The 10,260-nt window shown below is 37.1% G+C and overlaps 1 protein-coding gene across 2 annotated transcripts in view; it reads right to left on the bottom strand.

Annotated features, from left to right (window-relative positions):
* Positions 1-1,384: 1,384 nt before the first annotated feature.
* LOC121884996 (globoside alpha-1,3-N-acetylgalactosaminyltransferase 1-like) overlaps positions 1,385-10,260 on the bottom strand; it is a 19,602-nt gene continuing 10,726 nt past the window's right edge. For both annotated transcript variants that reach the window (XM_042394151.1, XM_042394152.1), the window contains exons 5-11: positions 9,293-9,346; positions 6,715-6,747; positions 6,500-6,634; positions 6,285-6,417; positions 2,811-3,006; positions 2,513-2,732; positions 1,385-2,439 (exon numbers count right to left, since the gene is read on the bottom strand). In XM_042394151.1, coding sequence (XP_042250085.1) covers positions 2,298-2,439; positions 2,513-2,732; positions 2,811-3,006; positions 6,285-6,417; positions 6,500-6,634; positions 6,715-6,747; positions 9,293-9,346 — 913 coding nt within the window. In that variant the 3' untranslated portion in view covers positions 1,385-2,297. The remainder of the gene's footprint in view (positions 2,440-2,512; positions 2,733-2,810; positions 3,007-6,284; positions 6,418-6,499; positions 6,635-6,714; positions 6,748-9,292; positions 9,347-10,260) is intronic.

The following is a 10,260-nucleotide window of genomic DNA, read 5'->3' as shown; positions in this document are numbered from 1 at the left end:
CTGACAGCAGAAACCCTGAAGGTGGCGCAACAGGTCCATCAAACACCCAGCGCTGAATATAAAGTCAGTGATTCGTCCTGCACAGGTGTGACCTGCTAGTAAACAGGGCAGAGCAGCAACTAATGATTATTTTAATTATTCATTAATCATTCATCTATTAAATATCATAAACTCTTCTTACAGTCCGAGATGACATTTTCTCCACCAACAGATTCGGTTTACAGTGATAGAAAACAGAAAACTAACGAATCACCGCATTTATTTGTCATGTTTTCACCATCTTTACTTGATTGAAACAGTTAATCAATTATCAGAAAAGTTGCAGAATTTTTTTGTGGATCAACTAATCGATTAATCATTTCAGTGAAAATCTGACCTATTGTTAATTTGTTGAGAGAAGCTTTGAGTTGTTTTTTAACATCATCGAGCTCTTTTATTTAAAGGAACAGTTCCAAACTTTGTAAAACACAGAGTTTGATGAGAAGATTGATGCCACTCTGAGAGTTATTGCTCCCAGCCAGGAAATAGTCCGATCCATTTCCCTTCTAGTTTTTACACTTAAGATTAAACAAATCTGTTAATCAAGGAGCTGGAGCCAGGCTAGCTGTTTCCACCTGCTTCTAGTCTTTATGATAAGCTAAGCTAACCAGCTGCTAGCCTTAGCTTCATATATAACATACAGACATAAGAGAGAAATCAATCTGAACATCTGACTCATCTGAGAAGAAGTGCTTTCAAAAATGATGAAGTATACCTTCAGTCAGACTGTGGTCACATGATACACATTCTTAATTATATTTAATTTGTTTACTTTGAGAAGACAGAATATAAAAGATCCTGAACTTTACTGAACCTGAGATGTTTCAGGGGGTTGTTTGGTAACGCAGGTTTAAATAAGTTGGGTTAAACCAGCAGTCAGTCATCAAATGAACATTAAAGCTGTGTTTCTTGCTGTAATCATTCCTCCTGTTCATACTGACCATTAGAAGATCCCTTCATAATGACCTTACAATGTAACCCACAGTCCTCCTTCTGTGCAAAAATGTATTTAAAGTTTATCTGAAGCTAATATGAAGCTTCAGCGTCCAAATGAGTCAAATCAAGTAGATATCTTTCAACGTTACAGTCTTTTTAGTGCCAAAGTTCCTCTTTTTGTTACTATACTTCCACCTGCAGCTCAACAGGGAAACACTGTCCGAGGAAACACAAAGAGGGAATTTGATGCTAAAAAGACTGTAAATGTGTCAGATATCCACTTGATATGACTAACTCAGACTGATGAAGCTGAATAGAAGCTTCACACAGACTTTTAAATGACTGTGTGGACACACTGTGGATTTTATCCTCCATCACTTCCATTGAAAGCACATTTGAAGGATCTTTAATATCCAGTATGAACAGGAGGAATGATTACAGACACCTGACTGCTGGTTTAACACACTGGAAACACTGGAAACTCTGGGGACACTGGGAACTCGTCCTTTAACTTATCACCAGACCTGAGTCTCGTCACATCAACTCTTAATGAAACAGATAAAACCTGGTTCAGTTTGTTGGCTAACAAAGAAGCACCTGAACCCACAGAGTCCTCTAGACCAGATCAGGATGTTTGACCTCTATTGCACAGGCTCACATAGGTAGAAGAAAACAAACTGCTGTTAGCACCCCCCCTAGAGGCGTCAGTGTGCATCACAGCTACAATATGAATAAACAGACGGATGGTTGAACCATTCTTCAATATAGAATATGAGCTAGCATTGAGTAGTTAGTGAGCTAATAAAATGTAGCTCACTGGACAACAAATATTAGATTGCTACAGATGGAGAATGCTTTATTTATTGATGTGAGAGCTTATGCTAACTAGCCCCTGTTTGTTCACAGTAGCTAATGCTTGTTAGCTGGCTAACTTTATCTTTCTTCTTCAAGATGTTTGTTGCTGAAAGTAGCAGCTCAGTTTTAGTTTTCTGCAGAAGAAAATGAACATGAAGCCTAAAAAGAAAAACAATCGGACGGATGACTCAAGCACATCGAGAAGAGTCCGCTGTAAAACGACGGTTTGTTTTCACAAGTTCAACAAGTTGCACATGTGCAGTAGAGGTGATGAGTTAATCCAAAGGGCGACGGATCAGGTCGTGACACCATGTAACGACAGTTATGTTTTTGATTCTGTGGTGTCAGATGATGCAGATGTGAAGAGTTGGATTGTGGGTAAGTAAGTGCATACAGGTGTAGCTGAGCTTTTCCAAACCTGTTTCAAGGCACAGCTCTTCTAGTCCACTTTAGTTCAGTCCAGACTCTCAGACGTTGGGTCGGATGTCAGCGTAGTTCTTGACAACTCCAGAGAAGCGGACGATGTGGATCTCCGGGTTTCTGGCTTTGAAGTCCTGCCACAGGTACTCAGGTGACAGAATCTTACTGGGCTTGTTGATCCACATGTACCTGAACACACAAGAACAGGAAGTTATCAGAAAATACAAACAGTGCCAACACCTGTTCAGGTGACACTGCCTACCTGTTCAGGTGACTCTCCTCCTGCCAGGCGGCCTCGATGCCCTCCTTGGCGTCAGCCTCAAAGTTTGAGCGGCACGTCTTGGCAAGCAGGTGCACCTCCTGCAGGAGGCCCCCGAACGCCCCCCCACAGTAGTAGAAATCTCCCTCCCCGGCAGCCACGTAGGCTCTGGACTGTGGTCTGCGCTCATAGGGGAACCTGCTGCGGTCGTCTCTGTAGTAACCTGCAGACACACAGGTAGGAAGCAACACATGACACACAACCCAACTTCACCTGGACAGGTAGCTGTGTGTCTACAGACCTGGATGTATCACAGCAACCAGTCCGCCCAGAGACTCGGTGCCCCAGCGGTCGTGAAACTCAGAGTCGACATCCAGACAGAAGATGTAGTCGGTGCCGTTACGAAGCTCCTCCTCTATCAGCGTCTGGATGATCTCCATCCTACGAGCAGAAATCTCCTGCCAACGCTTTGAGCTGGGCACCGGACGCACCATTAGCTGGAGGAGGAGGAAGAGGAGGAGTCTTTAGATATCAAACATGCACACAAACTGTAGTTCTTTCTGTTGTGTTAGTTTTTAAACATCAGACTGTGACTCCGTCTTTCTGTTGCCGTTTTTCACGCATGTAGGAAGATGTCACAACATTCTCAATCTCACCTATAAAACTCTGATTCTCTAACAGAGGAAAAAGTGACCAAAGAACAATGCAGAACCTTTTAGAAACTCAAAACATTACAACAGTTCAGATGTGTGGGACCAAGCTGGGTAGATAAAGAGAGAAACCTCACTGCCAGAAGTCAGATCTGTTCACTTCAGGTAGAAAACTGGTTTCTTGTGAAAAGAATTTAAAATGTATTGTGAAAATTAATTTTATATATGTGGCCCAAATTATTGGTACCTTTACATTTTATTAAAATAATGCACCATTTGCCCTGAACAGTGTTGAAATTAAAAGATATTTTATTATCAGTGCATGTTTATGTTTGGTTTGCAGTGGAACAAAACATAAAAGTTGTGAAAATAACTGAATTTATGTTTATTCTACAAAGACATTTTATAATAATCTGGACAAAATTATTGGTGCAATTTAGAAGTTGTAAGAAATAATTGATCTGTAGTGATACTTTAAGCAGATTATTGTGTTTTAATTAGTATCACAGGTGTTTTCAGTCTTATAATCACTCAGCAGCCAGTTTAAAAGGAGAAAGTGACTCACTCTGCTGTTTGTGCATCACACTGAACATTGAAAACAGAAGGAAAACTAGAGACGGTCTGAAGACATTAGAAACAAGGTAACAGCCAAACAAAGTCAATGTAAAGGTTACAAGATCATCTCCAAAGAGCTCGATGTTCCTGTGACCACTGCTGCTGATATTATTACGAAGTTTAACTCTGATGGAGCTGCAGCCGACATCTCTGGACGTGGTCACAAGAGGAAAACTGTTTGAATGGTGGAGAAAGAACCAAAGAAAACTTCAATACAGATCCAAGCTGATCTTCAAGTTCAAGGTACAACAGTTTCACTGTCTGAATGAAACCGGGCTCCGTGGTAGAAGACCCAGGAAGACCCCACTTCTAAGAGGGAGACGCAACAAAGCCAGACTGGACTTTGCTAAAATGCATGTTGACAAGCCGCAGTCCTTCTGGGAGAATGTGCTTTGGACAGATGAAACTAAATTAGAGCTTTTTGGTAAATCACACCGACCCAGATGTTTACAGAAGAAAAGATGAAGCCTTCAAAGAAAAGAACATCATGTCTACTGTGAAACATGGAGGAGGCTCCGTGATGTTTTGGGACTGTTTTGCTGCCTTGAATCTGTGCAGCACAATGAAATCAGAAGACTATCAAGGTATTTTGGAGTGAAACATGCAGCTCAGTGTCAGAAAGCTGAGTCTTAGTCGCAGGTCATGAGTCTTCCAGCAGGATAATGACCCCAAACATACATCAGAAAGCAGCTGAGAGAGGATGAGAAGAAAACGTTGGAGCGTTCTGATACCAATATTTCCAGCCACGTCTGTATATAATTTATATTACAGGTGTAATGGTACAACAAGTTCACGGTTTGGTATAGCAGGAAAAAAAAGAAAGGTAGAAAATAACATCTGCTCTTTCATTCTGAGAAATGTAAACATCCAAAAACGGCTCATTGGCCAAAACTATTACTGAAACAGTTTAGTTGCTGCAGTGGGAAAGGAAAACAACCTTTATGTTTCTTGCAAGGACTCAGGACACCTGCTGACAGCTGTGTTATGCTGATTTATGGTCTAACTGTATATAAAGTAGAGTAAACTAGCTCCACCTCCAGCAGCTACAACAGTAACATGCTGCTCTAACACTGATGCTTCACTATTAATAATCTAATGATGTCATATATAATAATATATCAGTCAGAGGGACCAAACCACTACTTTTACTGCAATACTTTAACTACATCAAGCTCATAATACTTATGTACTTTTACTGCAATACTTTAACTACATCAAGCTCATAATACTTATGTACTTTTACTGCAATACTTTAACTACATCAAGCTCATAATACTTATGTACTTTTACTGCAATACTTTAACTACATCAAGCTCATAATACTTATGTACTTTTACTGCAATACTTTAACTACATCAAGCTCATAATACTTATGTACTTTTACTGCAATACTTTAACTATATCAAGCTCATAATACTTATGTACTTTTACTGCAATACTTTAACTACATCAAGCTCATAATACTTATGTACTTTTACTGCAATACTTTTACTACATCAAGCTCATAATACTTATGTACTTTTACTGCAATACTTTAACTATATCAAGCTCATAATACTTATGTACTTTTACTGCAATACTTTTACTACATCAAGCTCATAATACTTATGTACTTTTACTGCAATACTTTAACTACATCAAGCTCATAATACTTATGTACTTTTACTGCAATACTTTAACTATATCAAGCTCATAATACTTATGTACTTTTACTGCAATACTTTAACTACATCAAGCTCATAATACTTATGTACTTTTACTGCAATACTTTAACTACATCAAGCTCATAATACTTATGTACTTTTACTGCAATACTTTTACTACATCAAGCTCATAATACTTATGTACTTTTACTGCAATACTTTAACTATATCAAGCTCATAATACTTATGTACTTTTACTGCAATACTTTTACTACATCAAGCTCATAATACTTATGTACTTTTACTGCAATACTTTAACTATATCAAGCTCATAATACTTATGTACTTTTACTGCAATACTTTAACTACATCAAGCTCATAATACTTATGTACTTTTACTGCAATACTTTTACTACATCAAGCTCATAATACTTATGTACTTTTACTGCAATACTTTAACTATATCAAGCTCATAATACTTATGTACTTTTACTGCAATACTTTAACTACATCAAGCTCATAATACTTATGTACTTTTACTGCAATACTTTTACTACATCAAGCTCATAATACTTATGTACTTTTACTGCAATACTTTAACTATATCAAGCTCATAATACTTATGTACTTTTACTGCAATACTTTTACTACATCAAGCTCATAATACTTATGTACAGAGAGGGGAGGGAGACGACCGTCACAGAGGGGGGAGGAATATATATATATATATATATATATATATATATATATATATATTTACAATGAAATAAGGTTTATCAGCCACAAATCAAAAGTCCAGCAGATGATCAGAGATTTAAATAAATATGTTGCTGCTTTATTGAGTATTAATCAATTGATCCGGTCTACCTTTCTGCCGGCAGCCATTTCAACTTGAGGCACTTCCTTTGGCCGGTCAGTGAACACGTAGACATGCACCTTGAAACCAACGAAGAAGTGATCCTCTGCTGTCTTGAGGAATTTTTTCAGGAACATGATGTACCTGCCCAGAAGGTCAGAGGGGTCACCTCGAGGTCAAAGGTCAAACACATCATTACTGCTTGATGTTGTGATGTCATACTTACTTTCCAACAGCAAACACAGTGGCAGCAACGGTGATGTTCTTTGGTTTGTAGATGCTGTCGAGTAGAGCTGGGTTAAAGGTTCCCTCCCAAACGATAGGAGCCAACCAGGGCGCCACCGTCACCACGTCAGTACGACTGCAATCAAGAAACAAACATCAACGACAACAACATCATCCTCATTCTTATGAACAATAGTGACAGTGAACGTTACTTACCCATTTACGATGCTGGGCTGTTTGTACTGCAGACTGAAACACAAACAGGTTCCTCATCAGTCTAAACTCCTGTTAGCGCCCCCTGCAGGCTGCAGGCTTAATTACAGCAACAATCTGAACAAACTACATCCTAATGATTTATTTCTTCTTCTGACCAGCAGTGAAGCTGAACATGGAAAGTTTTCATGGGCTCATTACAATGTAAAGGCCAGATTTTAGGACCTCCTCCTCAAGATCACAGTGTTGGAGGCGGACCGATGCTTTCAAGTCGCAATTGTTGAGGACTTCATTACCCAGAACTCCTGCGTGCTGAGGGGTTTAATTTAAAGAATAATGCTATTTCATATTTCATATGTTCATACACTAATCATAATTTTGAGTTTCTGACTTGTAATTAGCGTTCACATCAACATCTAAATCATTATTACATAAACAGTGATGGTGGTTGGACCTCTACGTCGACTACAGCGTTCAGATTAACTGCCCATCAAGCCAGTTGGGGCTGAGCAGAGTATCTGCTCTTTGCTTGGGTGAGAGTAGGTTTAAAAAGGTAAAAGCTTAAAGGTAAGTTAGTTCAGGGCTGGAGGACGCTGGTGCTCATCATATAGATCAATAGATTTATGAAAGCGCTGAAGTGACTGAAAATCAAACAAACACGGACACCTCATTTCAACTAAAGTCTGTTCAGTGTAATTGAATCCAAATGAACAGTATAACTCTCAGTCAACCAACACATCTACAGTTATCTGATGATATGAACGCTCACAAACATCTCTACTACACATTCTGTATGACATGAATGTGGCATCAGTCTATAATATTCTAGATTTTTAATGTTGTCAACAAATGAAATGATCTGACCCATTAAAGACCAAAACCAACAACCTGCTACCTCATAATAATCCTGAGGGGCATTGAGATGATTTACAGGATAGAAAACTAAACTAAACACAATTCTGCTACACAAAATACTGTTGTTAAGTTTGAAGTAATGAAGAAAACTTTGGATGATGTTTATAAACTGACTTCACCAGTTTCTTTTACTGTCACATGAACCTTAATATTGTCACTGACATTTACAATAAAATCAATGAAGTCACATATTTAAACACATTATAGTATAAGGTTACGTCGTCCATGTCGCTGTCGGAGTTAAAATTAAACAGATTTATTTATTAATGTATGTATTCATTACAGTTTAATCTGTTTTTTATAAATATGTTTTAATGTCAGATTGTTACTGACCTTTGACTACAATCTAAACTGTGTGCTGTGAGTGTTAGCATTAGCATTAGCGTTACTTACTGACTGGTGTCCACAAGCCTCCTGTTGTTTTATCCGCAGCAGGGTGACAAATAGCAACATGTCAGCATTAGCAACAACCACCGTCACTTTTTATAGGCTTATATATTATTTTCCCTTTCATTTAAAAATATTAATTGACAATTAATATTCAGAGTTCATTTACAATTGTAGTTTTGTGATATATATATATATATATATATATATATATATATATATATACACATACACATATATATATATACATATACACATATATATATATATATATATATATATATATATATATATTTCAGTTTTATTCAATTGCAGTTACTCAAAATTAAAATTGTTTTTTCATCTTAAAAAACTTTACATCTTAATTAAATTCTGTTGTTTTAGTATTTTTAAGATTTATATTAGTGTTTCATGTTGTGAAAAGTTTTTATGCTCATTTGACGTCATGTCTGTGAAAACACAACTTTCTAGTTTTGTATTTTTATTTGTTATCGATCAAACAGCTGATTATTGAAGACTTCCTGTCTCCAGTCACTCACATATAAAGAGTTCAGTTCCTGCTTTTGAGCAGCAGGTGTCAGACTTCACAAATAGTCTGAGGTTTTAGCTGCCTACCAGTCCCAGACTAAACACTGGTTCCCAGTCTGAGTCTGCAGTGTGTTCATGCTGTTAAAGTAATGCATTTGAGTTCAGAGTGCAAAAAGGAAGCTGCTCACGACTGGAAAACATTAAAAACTGATTGTGGATGGAGGTGAAACATCTTTGTGAACTCCAAATATTAAATGTTTGGGAAATGAGTAGTGTGAAGTTTAACTGGCAGTGTCAGACTGACATATCATTTCCTGTTGGTATAAAACTGTAAAGTAAGTTGATTTTAGGAAAACATTATTAGTATATTACATTATTAGTATACAATAATGTAATATACTAATAATGCTGTTAGGGCCACAACTAATGATTATTTCCATGATAAATTAATTGATTGTTTGGTCTATAAAGTCAGAAAAAGAGAGAAAAACACCCGTCAGTTTCCCAGAGCTCAAGGTGATGACTTTGAATCTTGTCCAAGCAGCAAAACCCAGAAGTATTGTTAGTTTGTTTACAAAAATATAAAGACAAAGAAAAGAAAAATAAACTCAGAAAAATCAATGAATCGATGCAGTAGAAAATTTAGACACACTGATTGTTTCTCAGTGATTGTGATGTAAACTAAAAACATCAAATCAATAAGCTGTTTATTAAAAACAAAATGTAATGATGATGTCATCAGCGTACTTACTGGTCAGGAGCCACCAGGTGGAAAACATGAGTCATAATGACTTCAGCAGGAGATCTGCAGGACACACACACACACACACACACACACACACACACACACACACACACACACACATTGAAAAAAACAACAATTTAACATAATGGTGATTGGTGATGGATCGCTTGTTAACTAGTCATTTAAGTTACATTTTTACTGAAACAAGTCTACATTTACCTACAAAATATGTGCTGAATTAAACAGTGGCTCCTAATGTTACTTCATTTTTAAAATATAATCCATGTTGCAGCCTTCCACCTACAGACAAGACCTATTTGGTCTAAGTGTTGTTAACTCAGAGGCTGTTCAGTCTCAGCGCCTTCACACTTGTGACCATTAGAGAATAAAGAAAACATGTTGCATCATGTATCATTTTAATTTTCTAATTCGCTCTTTTTTAAAATTATTTTCTTCTTCTACTTTAAATTTCTGTTGCTATTCTCCATCTTTTATTTTTTGTCTTCTTCACAGTTCTAGCTATAAAATTTAATTTTCTTCTCACAGTGCCTTCTACAGATGTGGCTGAAATTATCAGCACCTTTACATTTTATTATTTTCTAAAATAATCTGGACAAAATTATTGGTGCCATTTAGAAGTTGTGAGAAATAATTGATCTGTAGTGATACTTTAAGCAGATTATTGTGTTTTAATTAGTATCACAGGTGTTTTCAGTCTTATAATCACTCAGCAGCCAGTTTAAAAGGAGAAAGTGACTCACTCTGCTGTTTGTGCATCACACTGAACATTGAAAACAGAAGGAAAACTAGAGACGGTCTGAAGACATTAGAAACAAGGTAACAGCCAAACAAAGTCAACGTAAAGGTTACAAGATCATCTCCAAAGAGCTCGATGTTCCTGTGACCACTGCTGCAGATATTATTAAGAAGTTTAACTCTGATGGAGCTGCAGCTGACATCTCTGGACGTGGTCA

The sequence above is a fragment of the Thunnus maccoyii genome, chromosome 18, assembly GCF_910596095.1.
Source record: "Thunnus maccoyii chromosome 18, fThuMac1.1, whole genome shotgun sequence".
NCBI lineage: Eukaryota > Metazoa > Chordata > Actinopteri > Scombriformes > Scombridae > Thunnus > Thunnus maccoyii.
This window is presented reverse-complemented; position numbering and strand designations above follow the sequence as displayed.